The sequence below is a fragment of the Ruditapes philippinarum genome, unplaced genomic scaffold (assembly GCF_026571515.1).
Source record: "Ruditapes philippinarum isolate M1 unplaced genomic scaffold, ASM2657151v2 ctg2525_1_1_1_1, whole genome shotgun sequence".
In the NCBI taxonomy this organism is placed as follows: domain Eukaryota; kingdom Metazoa; phylum Mollusca; class Bivalvia; order Venerida; family Veneridae; genus Ruditapes; species Ruditapes philippinarum.
Genome location: NW_026866851.1, coordinates 69,207 through 91,141, shown reverse-complemented (window position 1 = coordinate 91,141; position 21,935 = coordinate 69,207). Strand labels below are relative to the sequence as shown.

The 21,935-nt window shown below is 33.4% G+C and overlaps 2 protein-coding genes and 1 long non-coding RNA gene across 4 annotated transcripts; 2 read left to right on the top strand and 1 right to left on the bottom strand.

Moving 5' to 3' along the window:
• Positions 1-1,731: 1,731 nt before the first annotated feature.
• On the bottom strand, positions 1,732-4,774 carry LOC132734016 (uncharacterized). The gene is made up of 4 exons (XR_009626244.1): positions 4,718-4,774; positions 2,371-2,455; positions 2,062-2,113; positions 1,732-1,767 (listed from the first exon to the last, which is right to left on the bottom strand). It is a non-coding gene; the product is annotated as an uncharacterized LOC132734016 (long non-coding RNA).
• A 7,233-nt stretch (positions 4,775-12,007) lies between these two features.
• LOC132734014 (uncharacterized) lies at positions 12,008-15,367 on the top strand. Of its 2 annotated transcripts, none has more exons than XM_060720717.1 (3): positions 12,008-12,065; positions 13,144-13,335; positions 14,905-15,367. In XM_060720717.1, exons 2-3 carry the CDS (start codon positions 13,154-13,156, stop codon positions 15,107-15,109), a joined length of 387 nt encoding a protein of 128 aa, XP_060576700.1. In that variant the 5' UTR covers positions 12,008-12,065; positions 13,144-13,153; the 3' UTR covers positions 15,110-15,367. The 2 variants fall into 2 exon arrangements, 1 of the variants encoding a protein (XP_060576700.1); XR_009626243.1 differs by lacking the exon at positions 12,008-12,065 and adding an exon at positions 12,106-12,305 and having other exon boundaries at positions 14,905-15,366.
• Positions 15,368-18,674: 3,307 nt separating this feature from the next.
• Positions 18,675-19,622, top strand: LOC132734010 (sodium-coupled monocarboxylate transporter 2-like). The gene has a single exon (XM_060720713.1). It carries the CDS (start codon positions 18,675-18,677, stop codon positions 19,620-19,622), a length of 948 nt encoding a protein of 315 aa, XP_060576696.1.
• The last annotated feature ends 2,313 nt before the right edge of the window (positions 19,623-21,935 follow it).

Genomic DNA, 21,935 nt, shown 5'->3' with positions numbered 1-21,935 from the left:
TAAAAATATAGGACAGGTTCTTATAAACATTTGCTACTTTTATCAAAGTAGGACAACCAATCAATGCACATTTGTGCCATCCGATTAGTTGTTTGGCTGGCCGAGAAGCTCATCTGGTAATTATTTGAACGAATGTCACAAATAAATGTTTGGTACAAATTGAATATAAGGTTACATTGATTTTTTCGCACCCGTTTTGTTTCGCCAGTTACCGCTGGTTTTTCTTTAGCTAGTTTAATGGATTGCAGAGTTTGGGGTCAAGATTCATTCCAATCAGGAACAGTCTTAAATGCTTCACAAATATGCAGTAGATAATTAAAAACATGTTTGGGTGATGTCCTCCGCCGCATTCATTCTTACTGATGCTATACAATTCAAGATATTATCAAATATTAAAATAATTATGTATTATATATCAGCATAATGTTTTGAGCTTTTTATTATGATTGCTTCATAAAATGCTAGGGTTTTAGCACTCCCGTATGAACTGCTCACGATCTTACTTGCCATCAAATGTTCCATTTACATAACTATTAATTATAATTAAACTGCTTCATATTATTTATATCTGGTAAAATAAAATAAATGTAGTATTGTTAAATAAATTAAAGGTTAGCTAACTGAAATATACAATCCTATTAATGATGTTGCACTTATTAAAACAAGCCGAGCAAGTCCTACGTTCATTTTCACCCACCAATGAACGACTAACTCGAACGGAGTTTTTTGGTGAACGCATAACATTATAGTGTTTATGAATTTATGTTTACATTTTTATTGAGGGAACACAAAACAAATTGTGTCGGCCCGCAGCTATGCATGCTTTGTATTCAAGTCGTATAAGATTTTACATCCGACAAAATACTTAATAAAATAGTTATGAAAAAAGAAACGATTGCGTTGTGTATAAATGTTATGTGGTATGTTAAGTTTCTTCTATTTGACATTTATTAACGTTTACAACTTGGGTGGCTTCAGCATACATTCTTGAATACCATACGAACACTTTTTAGGATATTATGCATGCTGTTTTTAAATTATCTTTTTTTCATCTTATCTGTGATATGCAGATTTCATAACCTCTGATTTTCTGTGTCTATTACATTTTCTAAAGAACGTCCAAAACGAAAATTGTAAATGTTGCAGGCTCAGTTTGATAGAGCCTGTTCATGGTGATGGGAAGTGCAAGTCGTTCAATTTGGTAAATTTAATAACATCTTAACAACTCGCACGCACAATTAGAAGTAAAGAATGAGAAATATTATTGAATCAGTTTATTTCTTATGTAATTGAAATTTCTCAAGTGTCAGATTTTTGCCGAGTTCAATGACTATTTTAACTGTCAAACACTTGAAAGAAGACCGGTGAAGGATGCCATCTGTTGATATTTGAAAACATGACTTTGTTGCCGAATGATGTACTCATTACATACACTTGATCACCCGCCTCAATTTTTCGCCGGAACCATTGTCGAAGTGCAGGTACTTGACATGTCTTTATTGTTGCTACTGCACTAATTCTAGTATTTTCATGTACAAATAGCTGCAAGTCATATAGTAAAGATCTGGCATTACATATCTGAAGGGCCTAAACTGGGTACCATCCCCAGCCACAGGGGCTGTGAAAGATTCCCGGTGCTTTCGTTATAACCACCCACCTTTCATTAAAAGCAATACAACAGGAAAATATGATAAGTTTCGTCGGCGCCGTAATTTTCCCCCCCAGTACTGAGGAATATGCGTTAAAACGCTACTTTCGGTGTGGTAACTAAAGGCAAAATCATGGGAATTTTAAGGTCAAGTCTGTTTATTATAGTAATAGCACGAGGAATAGCCTTACATCATTTTATAAAATAATTACATTGTATGTTTATGTCAAAATGTATGAAGCAAACAATATAATTGAAGAAATCACTGTTTACATTTATTGTGAGGAAGTATCTCTTAATGTTATAAAACTGTATTAATAGCATCTTTGTGATGCGACATGATTTGATTGATTGTTGTAATACTCGGATACGTTAATCAGGCATTTAGTGTAAAATATAAAGCTGAAATTTACCACATCCCTGTGATTCTGTTGTTTCCAAACCAACCAACAGCAACATACATATCTGAAATATCACTTACTGAGTAATGTTATAAAAGTTGATCAGCTTACAACTTTGTTATGGTTGTTTTAAAGATATTTTACTTGTTACTAAGACAATAGCTCTAATGATACTATTAAGATTTTAAAAGTGAATCACAGCTTAAATTAGGGAAAAAAAGGCATATAAGACATTTTATTTCAGAAATCAACGATCAATAAAATAAAAATTCTATTAAACTAAGTATTGGCATTAAGAATTGCACTGGAAATAAGTCATACCGTGGTAGGTAGGATAAATTTCCTCATGTTTTACAGATTGGCAATTTCCAAGAAGGCAAGAGCGAATTGAAAGAGTATTTTCTTTCTGAAAGTGCAAAAAGAAAAAAAAATAGCATGATTCAACGGCAACACCAATTGATTAATAATTAATAGAATATAACTTTTATGAAATTGTTATTTTCTCTCTGCACTTGTGAAAAATTGTAGTTACTTATAAGCGAGGTAGTTTACGCTTACTAATATTAAGTCACGTTTAATGTATTTGTCATCGTATTCGAGTCTTGATGTATTTATAATGCATAAGATTAACACAGTTGAGAAAAAAAATCCCTATAGAAAGCACAATACGACAAAACTAAAATTGTTACAGGCCCGGTTTAATGGACGGTAGTGCTTATTGCAAGCTACCGCCCCAGCCCCGTAAAATTTGCTTTAGCAAAATTCAACATTTAAAGAAATACCATGCCAATCTTTGGGTTAAATACTTATACTGCAATTTAGTAAATTATTCCTGAATATGTCTAATTTGATTAAGTGAATGTATAAACTATGTTTTGGAAGCTGCCTTCCCTTTTACTTGTCGAATTAATTTGGTCTATTTTTACAAAAACTGCCAGTTTTTTAATGACACTATATGTTAGTGTTCATCCGTGCTGTTCTTCAGAAATTAGAGACTTCGACGGGAGCAACGGCGACAGGAGAATGTTTCTATTCGCTTTAGAACAGCTACGGATGAATACTAACATAATTGGTGTCAAGCTTTATTTGTCCTTTATTATGTCACGACTAATTTTTACGAGGGCGGTTCTATGAAGTAATATAAAAAAAGATGGCGACTATGGACGGAATTTCATTGGATGGCAACTAAAGCTGGTCACTAAGCATTCATACTGTGATTATTTCGTAATGTGTAGAAATGAATATTAACATAACATGTTTCTCTCTGTGTATATTCAAAACATGTTTATTTAACATTTCAAAAAGATTTTTTGTGTAGTATGTTTATTTTTGTGTGGCTTACGGGATAATCTCTACGGCAAAGAGTTGACTTTTTTTTCTTAACATGAGCAACAACAAAATGTTCTCCTCAACTGTTATGAAGTTTACCGTTATGTGCTTTAAAATAAATATTATTAGTTATGTTGCATTTTTTCGTATGTACATTATCATTTTCATCATTGAAAATATAAATTTATTTATTTCACTTCAATTTGCATAAACTCGATGTTTAAAGACGGGAGCGATTTGTTGATTCTAGAATAAAAAGTCACGTGTTGGAAGTAATTCTGAATCGAACGATTCCGTTTCTGAATCAAGAAAAAAGTAATAAAGTTCTAAGGAGATATTCAAAATGGTGAAGAAAGCTGTAGTAAATTACAAAGTCACTTCACTTTTAATAATGCTGGATGAAGATGATGGATTGTTTTAATCAGTCATATAGCATGAAATAACGAGAGAAAAAAAGAAATCCCTGCATTGGCGGTTTCAACGATGTACGTTAAATAATTCTATTACTGAAACCTACTATGGAATTCGCCATCTTTTTACCACTTGATCTTTGATTCCACAAAGAATTGATTCCGAGAACCAGAATTGTTAAATCGAACGTGCTTCAGAAGTGCTTCTATGAATCATTGCCAAATCGCACTTGCCTAAAGTCAAGACCAACTTGGCGTTGGTATGACTAAAATACGCAAAGGAGATTTTTTGGCGCAACGGACATATTTCATAAGCAAAAACAGGCACAACGTTTGCTTTTGTTATAAATTCAATGTAACTTTGTTTTATTATGTAACAGATAGTTACTATATATGTTGTTTTTAAGGATTCCATGAGACTAAAAGCGGTCCCTTAATTTTTTTCTAAACTCCAATGCATCGTGAACACAATAAAATCATACAAGCACAATTACAAATCTTATCTGTTCTAAAATATTATTTCTATGTCTACATGATTACAGCTACCATTGATTATTATTAGGATGAACGTGTTTATCCGATATTTGTACAATGTGATTTTTAAGTGGTAAGTGATCATACGAGAGAGAAAGCAATCGTTTCTATGTCATTCGTAAAGACGTATGGCTAATTAAAAAGCAAAAACACAGATAAATTTACATATTCCCACTAGTCATATTTAAATAACTAAATCAACTAGGTCTACATGACATTGTGCTGTTTCGAAACAAAAACATTTCTTGTTTGAATAACGAACTAATTAAATAATTGTCAAAAACATGGTACAGTTTTAAGCCTAATGTCACTTTTATGAAATACAACTATTTTAGAACTACACATATAATGATATAGAAGAAAAGTGAAAATAAGCTTATTTATTATGTACTCACGTGTTTCACTGACTGGACGTCTGAGTTGTAGTTGCATGTTGTCTGTGCTTAATTTATACTGTTTGCCTTGTAACATATTGCAACATTTCAATAGCAAAATCGGCTGACAAAGCAACAAAAGATTTGATTCATTGGCTTAATTCTTTGTTTGATAACAATAATAAAAGAACCAGAGTTGCAATGAAGATATGATTTGCAAGCAGTTGCTTCAATTGTATAACCACGTGAGCAAAAATCTCTCAAAACATTTCAAATAACCATGTAGTTTCTGCCATGTAGAACGAGGATCTGCAACGTACGATGATGATGTGATAGAAAATGTTCAAGTTCATGCAATAGGTATATAACATTGAAACATAGTTTCTCAGGAAGCTGACAAATTATTTTACTGGAAAATATTATACTTTCATTAACTTTCTCGTTCGATCCTTTTATTCTCCTCAGATTTAAAACATATTTTTATACAATGTAGCAGAAAATTAAAGCTAGCCAGGAGGATATTTTAATTATAATTTTAATATGCAATCATTTTTTAATTTGATTTAATGAGTAGGCCTGATTCTAACCATTTTTTCTGGTGAAAGTCTAAAACTGTTGACGCTGTTAGCTGGTTATTTCAGAATTTCAAAAGCATTGCTTATATTTGTTCGTTTCTTATAGTTGAAGTGAAAAGTATAATTCTAATTAAGAGTGTTTTATGACAACATCTAAATATCATCTAGTTAGCGCGCAATGACAGTAATATGATTTGCTCTAGTTGCATCATACTGTTTCATCAGAACAACTGTTGTTAGAAATTCACAGGATAATGTTATCAGAAAGAAAATGTAAAATCATACAGATTTATGCTTTGATATTATATAAGCCTATGGTTTGTGAAGCTAGATATCTGATTTTGCACAATTGTTAACTTCTCGTCAAAACAACATAAGTTACCAGACATGTACTCATACGTACATATCGCATACATGATGTTTCAATCAAAAGTGAATATTTATACGAGAGTTGTTTAAAAACTAATAGGACTTACAGTCTTGCATCATCCATTCAATTTCAAATATGTTCATATTATAGCGACCGTACAATGTTTCTACAATTTGAGCATTAGGTTATTAAATAATTGTGCTGTATGCTTGTTCCCTGCAATATGGAATAACCATGGTAACACTTACCCGGCGCAGCAAATCCAAAGTTATTGAATTTCAGCTGCATTTATCAAGTTTTAAACAGCAATTGTCATAGCGTTAAATATAAAAAAACATGACGTTTGTTTAAAAATGGAAGTGTTGTGCATCCAATATATTATCAATGCTCCTTAAGATACAAACGAAACAATTATTAAAGAACAATTATTCGTGCACCAGGCCATTCATTTTCAGCAGGTGCAGGCAATTTAAAGACTGAGAATACAAGCAAGCGTTTACGGAACGTTAGTGCCGTCAATTGCAAAAGCGTTTCAAAGGGGTCGGCAGTAACAACTCGGCGGACTGTCCGGCATGTTTGATTTATATATGTCGGGTCGACTTTTCAAATCTGAACAAAGACTTTAATATGAGACATTTGTTTTTAACAATAATTTATTTTATTTAACAAGATAACATGTTAGCAATTAATTAATATTATAATGATTAACGGTAAAAATAAGTAGTATTTTATCATTTAAACCGTCCGGTTACCCTTTTAAGTAGAGCGGACTGTAAATCGTGTGGCCCGAGTTCGATCTCGAGCTCCGACGGCAGGCCAGTTTCGTTGTGATCACAAAATCCTTTCTACGATCACAAAAGTTTCAGTTCCTTGTGAAAGCGAAGGCAACTGTAACTGGTAAAACTGCTTAATATATACACTCCTGCGCATCAGTCAAATGTTTCGCAATAAAAAAGGGGAAATAAGAATAAATATGCAAAGGGAGCTAACTTGACATCCTATCCAGGAATAATGTGATGTGGTTTACTACCGTGATCCGTAGTGAGAGTGAAAACAACCAAACACCACCACCTTCCCCCGATTTTCAATAAATGAGAGCATGTGCATTATAAAATTGTTTTGAACGTACGATCTTATTATAAATCGCTTTTATATTAACATTTTAAGACAATGCCATGAGTTCTCAAACTCAGATAGTTCTTAGTTTTTTTTCTATTTCTGTTGTCTATGCCTCCAGGGGATCTTTCATTTTAAGATTACTATTTTAAAATTTCACGTCAACTGGAAATCAAAAGCGAAGTAAAGTAAATGTCTATAGGCAAAATTTATGTTGCAATTTGTAATAATCATATATAAATGAAAAACGGTATTCAGAATGCAGGGAACAAAAGAACACATCAGATAACATTTTGGTTTCACAATTATACTGATATTTAAGCTGAGATAAATGCCGTGTGTAGAATTTGAAAGAGAATTGTGAATGTTCGGGAAACCAGTTATATAATGCAATACGTGAAACAGATGTTGTAATTTTCTAAAATGTTTTGTTTTATAGCTATAACGTTTATGACTTTCGTGCCTTGGATAAATCATTTATTTAAAGGCCTATCATTTATTTCAAGACCTCTTATGCCAGAAATGCTATAAGATTTTCTCAAGCCAGCTTCAAATCCCAACTCAAAATACACAAAATAGAAAAAAATGAAAGTCGAGTTAAATGTTGTGCTGAAGGTCTACCCAGCTTCACATCACAGCTCGACATGAAAAAAAGACAAGAAACGAATGTCGAGCTGAATGTTGAGCTGAATGTCTAGCCAGCTTCACATCCCAGCTCGACATTAAAAAAAGACAAAAAAAAAACGAATGTCGAGCTGAATGTTGAGCTGAATGTCTAGCCAGCTTCACATCCCAGCTTGACATTCAAATAGAAGACAAAAAACGAATGTCGAGCTGAAAGTTGAGCACAATGTCTAGCCAGCTTCACATCCCAGCTCGACATTAAAAAAAGACAAAAAAAAAACGAATGTCGAGCTGAATGTTGAGCTGAATGTCTAGCCAGCTTCACATCCCAGCTTGACATTCAAATAGAAGACAAAAAAACGAATGTCGAGCTGAATGTTGAGCACAATGTCTAGCCAGCTTCACATCCCAGCTCGACATTCAAAATAGGACAAAAAAACGAATGTCGAGCTGAATGTTTTGCTGAATGTCTAGCCAGCTTCACTTCCAAGTTCGACATTGAAAAAGGTGATAAAAAACGAATGTCAAACTGAATGTTGTGCTGAATGTCCAGCCAGCTTCACATCACATGGCGACATTCAAAATAGGACAAAAAGCGAATGTCGAGCTAAATGTTGTGCTGAATGTCTAGCTAGCTTTACTTCCAAGTTCGACACTCAAAATAGACAAAAAAAGAATGTCGAGGTGAATGTTGAGCTGAATGTCAAGCCAGCTTCATATTCCACCTCAACATTCAAAAATAGTCAAAAAAGAATGTCGAGCTGAATATTGTTCTGAATATCTGGTCTGCTTCACATCTCAGCTCGACATTCAAAAATAGACAAAAAACAAATGTCGAGCTGAATGTTTTGCTGAAATTCTAGCCAACTTCACATCCCAGCTCGACATTCAAAAAGAATATAAAAAACAAATGTCGAGCTGAATGTTGTGCTGAATGTCTAGCCAGCTTCACTTCCAAGCTCGACATTTAAAAAGAAGATAAAAACCTAATGTTGAGATGAAGGTTTTGCTGAATGTCTAGCCAGCTTCACATCCCAGCTAGACATTCAAAAGAAAAAATAGAAATGTCGATTTGAATGTTTAGCTGATTGTCTGGCAAGCTTCACATCCCAGCTCTTCATTCGAAATTTAGATAAAAAATGAAAGTCAAGCTGAAAGTTGTGCTGAATGTCTAGCCAGCTTCACATCCCAGCTCGACATTCAAAAAAAAAGTGATAAATTAGTGTCGAGCTGAATGCTGTGCTGAATGTCTAGCCAGCTTAACATCCCAGCTCGACATTCAAAAACCAGATGGAAACGAATGTCGAGCTGAATGTTGTCCTGAATATCTAGCCAGCTTAACATTCAAGCTCGACATTCAAAAACAGACAAAAAAACAAAAGTTGAGCTGAATGTTGTGCTGAACGTCTAGCTAGCTACACTTCCCAGCTGGACATTAAAAACGAAGATGAAAACCGAATGTTGAGATGAATGGTTTGCTGAATGTCTAGCCAGCTTCATATCCCAGCTGGACATTCAAAAATAGACAAAATACGAATGTCGAGTTAAATGATGGGCTGAATGTCTAGCTAGCTTCACAACCAAGCTCGACATTCAAAATAAAGATAAAAATCGAAGGTCGAGCTGAATGTTGGGTTGAATGTGTAGCCAGCTTCACATCCCAGCTCGACATTCAAAAACAAGATGGAAATGAATGTCGAGCTGAATGTTGACCTTAATATCTAGCCAGCTTAACATCCCATCTCAACATTCAAAAATAGACAAAAAAGAATGTCGAGCTGAATATTGTGCTGAATGTCTAGCCAGGTTCACATCCCAGCTCGACATTCAAAAATAGACGAAAAAGGTGTTTCAAGCTGAATGTTTTGCTGAATATCTAACCAACTTTACATCCCAGCTCGACATTTAATAATAGACAAAAAACGAATGTCGAGCTGAATGTTGTGTTGAATGTCTAGCCAGCTTCACATCCCATCTCGACATTCAAAATAGACAAAAAATGAATGTCGAGGTGAATATTGAGCTGAATGTCTAGCCAGCTTCATAGTCCACCTCAACATTCAAAAATAGACAAAAGAGAATGTCGAGCTGAATATTATGCTGAATGTCTAGCCAGCTTCACATCCCAGCTCGACATTCAAAAATAGACGAAAAAGGTATTTCCAGCTGAATGTTTTGCTGAATATCTAGCCAACTTTACATCCCAGCTCGACATTCAAAATTAGACAAAAAATGAATGCCGAGCTGAATGTTGTGCTGAATTTATAGCCAGCTTCTCATCCCAGCTCGACATTCCAATAGAAGACAGCTTAACAGTAATAAATTGAATGTCGAGCTGAATGTTTAATGTCGATCTCTGTGCCAACTTCATGGACTTGTTTATCTTTCATTACTTTTGTTTTAATTAAAGGGAAGTAAATGCAACTATATATGTCAAGTAAAGCGATTTTTGTTATCTCACCTCATCTGCTTGTGCACTTTATTACATTGAGAGTATCCAAGAATTCGTGGAATTTCTGTTTTATTCCCTATCTTTTTGTTGCTGTTAAGCACTTGACTTCACCATTTATACCTTGATAATGATTCGCATGTTTACTGAAATAATATATCCATCAGTTCGATACTTTTCATGCACCGTAATATTGTGTTATATATGTTAAAAATTTGATATGACTATTGAAATCGTCAATTTAATACTACGCATCGTATTTATTATTATTATTATCATTATTATTATTATTATTATTATTATTATTATTATTATTAATTTCCTTTTTCCTACTGTTTTAGTTTCCGTTTTTCTTTAACACTGAACCTACCAATCTTAATTACATTTTCACTGTAAATGTTCTATGTCTATATATCCAGTTTCAATCGAATCAGATTGGTAAAATAAAATAAAAAAAAAATACATAATAAACACAATTCATGCAAAGAAAAGAAATTAAAACACTATTTTTGAATGTAATATCAGCTTAGTAATACCCATAAGCAATATTTGTTGTATAATTACTTAGTTTGTTCGTATGTTCTTTTCCCAGTTATGTATTGATCATTCCCACTGCTTATAAACTTGTTTATAAATTAGCACACATGTTATGGCAGAATTTAATATTTTGTAATCTGTGTCTTCCAACTAAAAGAGTGTGTTCTGTTCTGTGACATATGAAAAATAGGACATAAATTTGTTAGTAGGGGCTTTATGTTTGCAACTTGCCATTATAATTAGGTAACTAAGTATGGCAACGAAGAAGGGTCAATGTGTACGAATGAGCAAATAATTTAGACTTTTTACTCAAAACTACCAGATTTTAAGCAATAAGCGATGAAAAATATACTAGAAAGCTTTTTCCTGACACATAATACAATATGTAAAGTAATTTTAATCATCAAAGTTTAATTTACCATTACAAACTCCCTTTGTAAAGATGAAAATTACCATTTTCACGAGTGTTTCTTCGGTATGTAAAAAAGTTTTTCGCCGAAATCCGTAACGTTTTCCAGGAACTCTGTAATTGTTATCAGAAGAACTCCTAAGAAGTTATCATAAAAACTCCATCCTTCTCAATGAATTGAGATAGAGTAAAAGGCTTTTCAGCGTCGGTTACTAGTTACCCTCAAATCGACCTGAGGCCATTTTTAGCCTGTCACATGTCCAAAATTTTCTTGGCGATAAGGGGGACTGCCGCCCCCATTCAAACCCTCCAAACAGAAGGGGGCACCTCCCCCTTTTGGCAACCCCCTGATGTAACATTTGGATGGGGGACGGCGCCGAAAAAGTGGTCACTTTTTTAACAACATTTCTCAAACGAAAAAAAATGTTTTGGGGCCTAAATAGGGCATTTTTTCATTGTTTGAGGCCTCAAAAAAGGAGGGGGGCAAAAGGCAGTCGAAACACGCTTATATAAGGGAAAAGGTTGAGCTAACATAACCGTGCGTCCGTTTTCTATGTGAGTTTGTCCATTGAAAAGCTAAGGCTTACCTTTACAGCAAAATACAAAAATGTAACGCAAGTAAGATCATGCTCATTTTACTAAATGGTGACTCTTTCGCATTTTAGAAACCTGTTTAATTGATATAAAGGTTAAAAGATATACATGTATTTCAATGAAATATTATATTTATTTTTTAAACGGTTAACTTATGTCGTTTCCATTTGATTCTTGAAGAATGTCTCTGTTTTTAACTTACATGAAAATTGTACATAAACAGCGGATCAAAAATATTATGCTTCTATTTTCAGTTGGGCTTGTAAAATGCTTGGTATCTGAAGAAAGTAGCGATAATAAATAACAAATAATAATTTGTCATAAAAGAAGCAAAATATAAATAATGTAGTATTTTGTCTTCCATACAAAATACAATATCATTTTAACAGTACTAATTACCCAAAAACAACAGAAATAACATGAGATGCATTTGTGGAGCACAATGTGCCTTTAAATATAAGTACCAATTTCTTATGTATTTAAATTTGATTCAATCAACACAGTGTACTTTCTTTCTAGCTGTGTAAAAGTTAATTTCTGTCTGTTATAATTATGTCAATTGTATGGTGATATTTAATCGCTTATTTGCTTTATATAATAGTTAATTCATCGACTAATAAATCAGTATGTACGAGTTGTGTCCCTTTGACAGTAACATATTACCGATAAAAATATAGCGACATACTTCCATAAAGGTATGTATGTCACTTTTATGATAAATAACCGTCTTTTGTAAAGTAAAGTCGTCCCTATATCCATTAATAAATCAGTAGTATTGTACATAGTGTGTACGTGTCAAGTTTGCACAGTAATGTGGCGTAGGAATATTACTGTTAACATCGTTAATATTTGATTTTCAGCTAACAAGTGTTTGTTTTCTTTTTACCTGTTATTCATTGATTTTTAACTCCGGTTTGTCAAGGATTTTGTTTACGGTATGTAAATTTTTATTATACATTCAAGATTTCGAAAAAAGAGCGCTTCTATCTTTGAGTCAACACTCGGTGTTATTTTTTTTTAATTATTTTATTCTTTGCAATGCGAGATTTCAAGCGCATCCTCCCTTGAAATAGGTCAGCTGTTAATGAGACACGCCTTATTAATGTACATGTGTATATATTTATATAGTTATAATTCTTTATGGCAAACTTTATATAAAATCACAGTAGCACACGGTTTTAGATGACTAGCTTATCTATAAATATATGGCTTGCATAAAATCACGCATCTCTGATACAAAGTGGTATAAAACGTGTATATACATCGCATATTTAACGCTGATATATTTATATAGCATTGCTTAATGAGCACAGAAATCACTTAAACGTAAACCTTTCATCTTTATTTTCATAGAGCGTGAACATTTACATGTTTATATACATCTCCTATACATGTACATCTTTAGATTTCTTACTACACAGTCATTAATATACTGACTGTAATATTTCCGTTCAGGATCGCATCCAATAACTGAAAAACAATATCCGCAATCTTTATATACTAAGGTAAACCTATCTTCATAGTTTTAGTATATAGAAAACAACCTTTGGGCGACAAGAACATATATGAGTATGTTGTTTTGCTGAGAGATGTTGCATTTGATACGTTTAATTTATTCGAAGTTTTATTTTAGGAAAATTAATTTTGTCTTTGTAAAGAGGTCATGTTGTTCTACAGAGGACCGCTCTGTATATTGATTGCACAAAATAACTTTTTGTTTTTGTAAATATTAATTTATATAGCTCTTATTTGTTTCTCATAATCGACATACAGGTCATTCAAGATGAATCTCAGGGGCGGGAAGGCGAGCACCGTTGCCATGATCGCAGGTGTCGCTGCTGCTGAAGTTGCCAGTATTGTCTACTTTATGTTTACCCCCTGGTTTCTGGGGCCCGGGGCACGGTCTCTGTACACGTCAATAGGGTGCAATATCCTACTGTTTGGGCTGATATTCAAACTTATCGAGTAAGACACCTTTTGTCAATATTTTATAGTATGTTGTATGCTTAGAATATTTAGATAATACTTTAACCAAACTTTGAGAGTACTTTGAACAGAAATAGTGTAAATAGCTGCTTGAATTAAGTATTTGTAAAGAGTCTTTAATTTTAAAAGTGTAAATGTAAAATATTGATCTGAAACAAGAATTGAAAAAGTAGCGGATATCTGAAGTTTTGTATGACCTGTTCTATATCTTATGACTTTATTATTATTATTATCATTATTATTTTTATCATTATTATCATAATCATCATCATCATGATTACTATTATTAATGTTATTATTATCATTTATCATCATTTATCATCATTATTATTATTATTATTATTATTATTATTATTATTATTATTATTATTATTATTGTAAATATAGTAAATGATTATTTTGTAAGGAAATCAAAATATTACATTTTTGCTACATTTACTACACATTACTGCACATTTAGCGCTACTTTCCTTGGCTGTTAATCATCTAAATATGCTCTAAATTCATTACAAAACATTATTAAACACATCTTTGACATTTCTAAAGAATTCAATAAATATGGATTTCTGAGGCTTAATGTACCTGTAAGTGTTTTGTTTTTCATACTGGCAAGCAATGCTTGATATGCTTTAAAGATAATGATAGTGCTAAGTGCATCTTAATACTAATCTTCTTTGTTCTTTGAAACTTCACTGATGAGTCACTCATATTCAGTACATTTATTTTCCGTTAACAATTTGTCTTTAGATGACTCAATTGAAATGGCAAGATCTCCCTTGCCTTTTCCGGGTATTTCGAATGAATAAGTAATGAAGTAGCTGTACAGAGTTAAGTAAAAGGCATTAAAGGATGATTAGTGATAATGCATATGCTGTTATGTCATGTAGAAGTGTTCACTTCTTATTTTTCTTCATGATGTATATAATGGTCTCATCGGCCTCATTTGGATCAAAATAGTGAACATCACGAAAATCGACTTGTAAACATATTAAGTATCATTCTGTGAATTATTGAATTCAAACTTTATAGTTCTTCTTTTGGCAGATAATAACCTTTAAGGACATTAATGGTGACCTGTCCGGGTCCGTACTCTCAGTGCCTGAAAGGGCGGTCGGATTCTCATTTAGCCTAGAATACATACATATATACGTAAAGCGCATATCCATGCGGACAATAGACGCGTTTATTTCCGTTTAACAACAACAGTACAGATTCCAAGCTGTAATTAAAGTGGTGATCAAATTTATTAGCATTCTAAATTTACAGGCAAAATGACTGATTAAGTTTAAAAGTAAAATTACTGAATGGTTGGACAGGGACCTAGAAGTGTCTGTCTATCTGTCCGTAGGGCAAGAGACTTTTGGTTTGACCTTCATCGGAGTTTTTCAGCATTATATACCACAACTAGTTGCCCAAGGTAGCTGACTCAAACAAGATTAATACAAGTTTTAAGAAACTCATTTAAAAATCAAACTTAAACAGTTATGTTGAAACAAATTAATCTAGAGTAAAAATTGTAATAAAACTCTTTTGATTCTTGTCTTTCAGAAAATACTGGTATTTACGAGCTTGGCAGGATGCCGTGAAGATGGGCATTTGGTTGACTCTTATATACATAGCAATAAATGCACCGTATGTCATAACCTGGTGGAATCCAGCCTCCTACCTCTACCTTTTAGGTCCCGCGGCCCACACCGCCGTACAGATCTCAGCCATGACACTATCCATTTGGTACTTCAAAAATAAGAAGTGAAATAGTTACATATCATATTAAGCAATTTTGTTTGTATGTGAAATCCACGACTTCATGTTGTTGTTGTTGTTGTTCATACTGATCATTTGATAGTCATAACAATGTTCCATCGTATTTGCTGTACCTTTTAGATAAATAATACTCCAATAGTTTAACAATATTTTAGGAAATATTTACTTTAATTATTCTTTCTAAAATATATATTGTATTTTATTGTAAAATGAAATAGAAATATTATTTATACAGGAACTATGTTCTTTTTTATGTTTTTCCGAGATAATTTTTTTGCATTAATATTAGTATAATACTTTTATCTATTTTAAATTTCCCTTGATTTTTACAAAAGATGAACTATGAAAATTTCTTAGCAATGCACATTGAGTTGCTCCCCCAAGCAGTTACTTCCCGTGGTCTGTTATAAAACTGCGTGACATCACTTAAGTAGTTATACTGCCCGTTTAATATTAATTTTTCCATTGAAAAAGATCGGTTACGGCTACCATGGTTGATCTCCTTTGTCTCTTTTCGCGGCAATCATTAGCAGAGGGACTCGACACAGTGTTGGGATAGTGTAAAAAGTAATTCTAGAAAAATTATATAAACTCTGTATATAATATATAGAAAAGAGGTTGAAGACGCCAAATCGGCCGAATGTCACAAGTCCAGTTAAAGTAAAAAATGCAAAGTCATTCAAGTACGTAAATCATAAATATAAAGCTATAATTATATCAAATTGGCTGGGATATTTAATCTCTCCTGGTCAATCAGATTTCACATTGAAGGTTCCATGATGACCGCAGTTTGAACATATCTGCTGATGTTTCTTAAATCAAAATTTCACCATTACCATGATTAAATGTTGATTTCTGCTTTAGCCGGTGCTAGGGGGTTGGACGGTAACTTGCACTTTCCAGTACCGTCCAAGAACAGGCTCAATCAAACCGAGTCTGCAACATTTTCAATTTTGTCGTTTTGAGTGTTCTTTAGAGCTTCCGTTTTTATCTATTCTAAATCGATTCTTATACTGATGTATAATCTTTTAATAAAAATAATCCAATGAACACCATTTATAAAACAATGTAAGTAATGGCGGTCTGGTTCAAGGCTGATTAAGCCGCTGACCAAAACTTTATTTCCATTGTCGCTTTTAACTTTGAATGTCGCAAATTATTTCGTGAAAGGAGCAAGATGGGTGTGGTGATTCTATTAAGGTTTCAACTTGCTTCTCGTATATATAATATGTACGGGGAGACTTGGAGCATTGTAAAAGGAATCTTATACCCATAACAGTTTCGACGTGATTGTTATATATTGTGCTATCGCCTTCTTACTTACTTCATTTTGAATAGGAAAATCCGCCGAAATACTCGCATGTTCAATAAATTGCCAGGTATGGTCATTATAATCTTTAAAGACTCACAAGTCAATAACTTGAGGTCAAAAATTATACTCAGTTGCAAAAGAAAGTGCGCACTTGGTCACAGGGAAGCTTTTGGCATATATGTTATCAAAAATTGCAGAAATGTATTAACTACACGACGGTTTACATGTGATTTAAATTTGGTTATTATCATAACTTTGGTTACGTATAAACAGCTCACATGTGTAAAATGAAAAAGTTGTAGAATTGTAATTTTTGTAAATGCGTTTTCGCCTTTGGATACTTGAATTTTTTCATGGAACATCTAACTCAGTTCCATATAAGGAAACGTCAGGTCCATGCGAGAGGCAACATGAGTACTAATAATAATCATGCGGGTTACTGGTTTTAATCCGGTTGAGATAGTTATCCCGTAGGCGTTAAATATCACAATTCTGGAACTTTATCTATTCAAACGAAACCAAAATTCTGACAATAATATTATCAAATTTCAGTACAAAGTAAACCGTTGAGTGGTTAATACATGTACCAAATTTGCCACTATTTGCTTTTATATAAAGTATGTATAAAGAATTTTCAAGTGACCAAGGGCACGTTTTCTTCTGAAGCTGAGTATCTTTTGACACCGTTCTTATATCAGAACGTTTCTATCTGATTGTTTTCTAACAACTCCAAACAATTTTTGTTATTAAAATAACAATAAGGACACACCCCAATTTTGGGTATCACAATATTAAATGACAGGCGATATCTCACATTTAATCAGTTGAATACGTAACTACATAACACTATATTGGATATACAAATGTATGATAAAAGTGAAACACTGGTGTTTACTTATCACATATTTAATTCGCAATGCATGACTATGAATTTGATACTGTAATTTATTGCCAAACTCACTGCAAGTATCTTTAAATAATGTAATCATTTAAACATAAGCTATGTTAAAATTTTCCTGAATTAAAAGGCTATATTAATAACTTAAGTTTTGTTTGATGTTCACGTTTCCTAGTTTATAATATTATAGTCTTTCTCATATTGTATTCAAAAGTCAACACAGTGCACATAGTAAAATGTGTTCGTAAACATGATAAGGGTAATTAGATGCTATGCTTTTTATATACCATTATTAAACTGGTCGGCATCTTATACTTCATCATAAACGAATTTTTTTTTCTTCTCTGAATAGCGCATATGCGTTTTAGAACGTTTAAATAATGGTTTTAAAGCACACTAAATGTTTATCACCTGAAGAAAATAGGGCTAAATGTGAAATAACTTGTCGTAAAAGAAGCAAAATGTAAACAGACTTCCATACAAAATACTTTATCATTATAATTTTACTAAAATAATTGGGACATGAGTTACTTTTTGGAAACTATAGAAGTACATAAAAAACACTTTTGAGAAATAAAAGTCAAGTCATTTCTTGAGCAAAATGGGCCTTTAAAGGCTCATTTTAAAATCTGTTCTCTTTAATACAAAAAAGCATGGACATAAAAGGGGATACTTTATCAAATCTGTCTTAAATGTTGGAAATTTCGTAAATATGTCCCGGACTTTCGTGATTATACGAATGTGACGGATATGGCCATTGTAAGCAAATATAAATCTACATTAGCTTTAACATCGAGGTCCGATGAGGTAAGTATCCGTGACTGTTGTATTTGTTTTGATGTTTTGGTTATTTTTTTCCATTGCAGAAGTAGCAAATGTTTTACTTCATTGACGAGCAAGTTCAAAAGTTCAGCGATTAAATTAAGTAAAAATGTGTTTCGTTTTATGTAGATTTGACGTATCTGACTAAAAAAAACGATGACAACTAAGTGTCCATCGAATAAAGCAGACGATAAATAATCAGATCAACATGACATACTACAGTAAGCAAAAACCGTACTGCTGCAAAAGCTTAATCAGGTTCAGTATACAAATATGACTCGCCTGAATTTAACAAAATTACATACATCAGTAAATTCGGGTTTAAAAGTAAGCAAACAACGTATATGAGGCATATATTAACACTCAATAGTGTTTGCACTTTAGTGGGCTCTCAACGCTTTAACACGCACCGCAATTTGTCCGCTTAATATAAAGATATACGTATATTGCTTCGTTGAAATGTATTTACATTTAAAAAGGAAATAGCATTATATAGAAAGACTGTAACGAAAAGAAAAGAAAATGGCTGACGGATATAGCATTGATACTGGAGAGAAACGGAAATTTGGCACTGTTGATTATGTTCTATTTTCTTTGATGTTTTGTTTTTCTGCCGCTATAGGATTTTACCATGCATATAAGGATAGAAACAAGAAAAAGACAGAAGATTTTCATCTTGGGGGTAGAAAGATGCACCCAATTCCAGTAAGCTTGTCGCTCTCGGCGACATTTCTGTCCGCGTTAACGCTCTTGGGGACGCCTTCGGAAATCTATACGAATGGAACTATGTTTTACTGGATTATTGTCGCCATGCTCATTGCAACTGCCGGTGCTGCACATATCTTCTTACCAGTTTTCTACAAGCTGAACAAAACCAGCTGTTTCCAGTACTTAGAGATGAGATTTGGAAAAGTTACCCGAACAGTTACTTCCATCTTGTTCCTGATACAAACTTTGGTCTATATGGGGTTCGTACTGTACGCACCATCGTTAGCATTCGAAGCTGTGACCGGAGTCTCATTATGGGGTTGTATGATTGGCACAGCGGCCGTGTGCACACTTTACACAACACTTGGCGGTTTGAAAACCGTGCTTTGGACTGACAGTCTTCAATTTAGTATAATGATAGCTGGACTTCTTGCAGTTCTTATTGAAGGATCAAAGGCTACCGGGGGATTCTCCAACGCTTGGGACATTGCTAACGATCATGGGCGAATAAAATTTGATGATTTCTCATTTGACCCGAAAACAAGACACAGTGTGTGGACTTTAGCAATTGGCGGATCGTTTTTCTGGTTGTATCTTTACGGTATTAATCAAGCGCAAATCCAGAGAGCGTGTTCTCTTCCCACTCTTCGACGTGCTCAGGTAGCTATGTGGTTGAATTTTCCAGGACTTGTTTTGATTGTGACATTGACCGTGTTAATTGGCGTGGTAATGTTTGCATTTTACAGCCAATGCCACCCGTGAGTTATGGAATTGTGAACAAAAATGACCAACTACTGCCGTTGTTTGTATTAGACACATTGGGGACGGTACCGGGACTTTCAGGGGTGTTCATAGCCTGTGTCTTTAGTGGAGGATTAAGTACTATCTCATCAGGTCTAAATGCCATGTCAGCCGTTCTGTTGGAAGATTTCATCAAACCATTTTGTTGCGGATCTGTTGTAAAGAAACATGGCATTTTTATGTCTAAAGCACTAGTTGTTGTTATTGGAGTTATACAGTTCGGAGTAGCCGTACTGATTTCTAGATTCTCCGGTTTGATCCTCCAGTTCTCATACAGCATGTACTCCATTACCGCCGGACCAATCTTTGGTCTCTTCGTCGCCGGAATGATATTCCCATGGACAAACAAATATGGTGCACCCATTGGCTTTCTTGCGTCTATAGCTATTATGTGCTGGTTAGGACTTGGCGCCTTGATTGAGAAGCCATCCGGATATAAACCTCTGCCGACATACACATCGGCGTGTAACTGGACGGCGATGGGCAAGTCACCGCCGGTAACAACTTTAGCGCCTATTGTCACCGGGTCTACTACAACTACCGAAGAACCAATTCTTTACGACTTTTACCGAATGTCTTACCAGTGGTACACAGGACTTGGAATGATAATATGCGTCGGTGTTTCTTTATTGGTCAGCTTCTTAACAGGGTATACGAAACCGTCCGCTATCGACAGTCGACTTATGTGTCCTATTTTTGACATTATGTTCCCATTTCTTCCCGAAAAAGTACTCAAACCAATGCGATTTGGAGTGGTATATGACAAGAACGAGAAGTATATAACGAATGACGATAGCACCGAGTCTGATGCAGAGAAGATAAAGAACGGCGTTGATAATCAGTCCTTCTCCGTGGAGAAACAACATAATCTGAACTCTACCAAACTTTGAGATATGGTTAACACTACATGTATATCAAAACAGGAGTTGATATTACAGCTGGCAGTTAAAAATTTATGTTTCCTTTACTAATAATATACTAACTTTCTTACCATTATGTTTAGAGATAGTTTATATATACATGTATTTCAAAAAATTATGTACTCAGATTTATATAGATAAAAAGCGATCACGTGACAGTGACTTGAGAAATCATTAAAACATCATTTTTTAACCTAAATTTAGTAGAAGCTTGTGGGGGAAAATCGGTCTTGAAGCCAAAAAAAACGCTTTACGACCACTGGAAACCAATCAAATAGCTATATTTTTGCGTCAACCTGGTGACTGGAAATGAATAAAGTATTTATTGGAAATGAATTAAGTGGTTACTGGAAATGAATTAAGTGGTGACTGGAAGTAAATATTGAGTGTTGACTGGCACTGATTTAAGTGATGACCGGAAGTAACAAAAATATTTACAATAATTGAATCAGAAAAAGATTTCCCAAGTTAAGGCGAAAAAATTCGATATTTTAATATTTTAATATGTGCAATTGTATTTTTACCTAATTAAATGGATCAATTTTAAAAAAAAAAAGTTTTTTGTTAATTCAAATAATGGTAGAATTGACATCGAAAATGACGGGTTAAATAACGTAGACAACGTTCATTATTACGTCATAATATTTTACGTCAATTTTAAACTTAAAATGATGTAATAAACCGGTGAGTTCAATGTTTTAGTTCATTTGTTGATGTTATTATTGATTTAATATTTAAGTTTCAAATGCACTTAAACAATAATTATAGTCGCATGCAAGATTTCACAGCATTTAATAATAATGATATGGTCGATTGAGATAATGATAATTTTGTTGGATTACTTACAATATAGAATATATTACAGAATACTTTCACCAATTTATATCATGAACTAAGCTTTATGGTTTATATATCAATAAAATGCAGTCGATGTATGATTTCAAATATCTGTGAACAAAATTATGCAGTCAAATCTATTTTGGGCAACTGTGTCAATCAGTTAAGGTAAAGTACAATTTTTGTTTTTTATTGTTTTGTTTTGTTGTTGTTTTTTTCAATCCGTGAAAAAAGAATGGCAAAACAGAGATTATAACTTATAAGTTGATATTTTAGGACTAAGTTGACAGCGTACATCTAGCATTGTTATTTTTTTTTTCGTAAATCAAACAACTTCATTATATTACCGCCGTAGATGGTTTCTTTTGTAGTGATATCTCCATACCACACTTGAAACGACCTTGAATCGCAAAACAATTTTGATTTTGATATGTTCTAAAAATTACCCTTGGTAGATCTAAATGAAAATGCGTCTAAAATAAATTTATGTAAGGCCTTTGCCATTTAGATAAAAAAA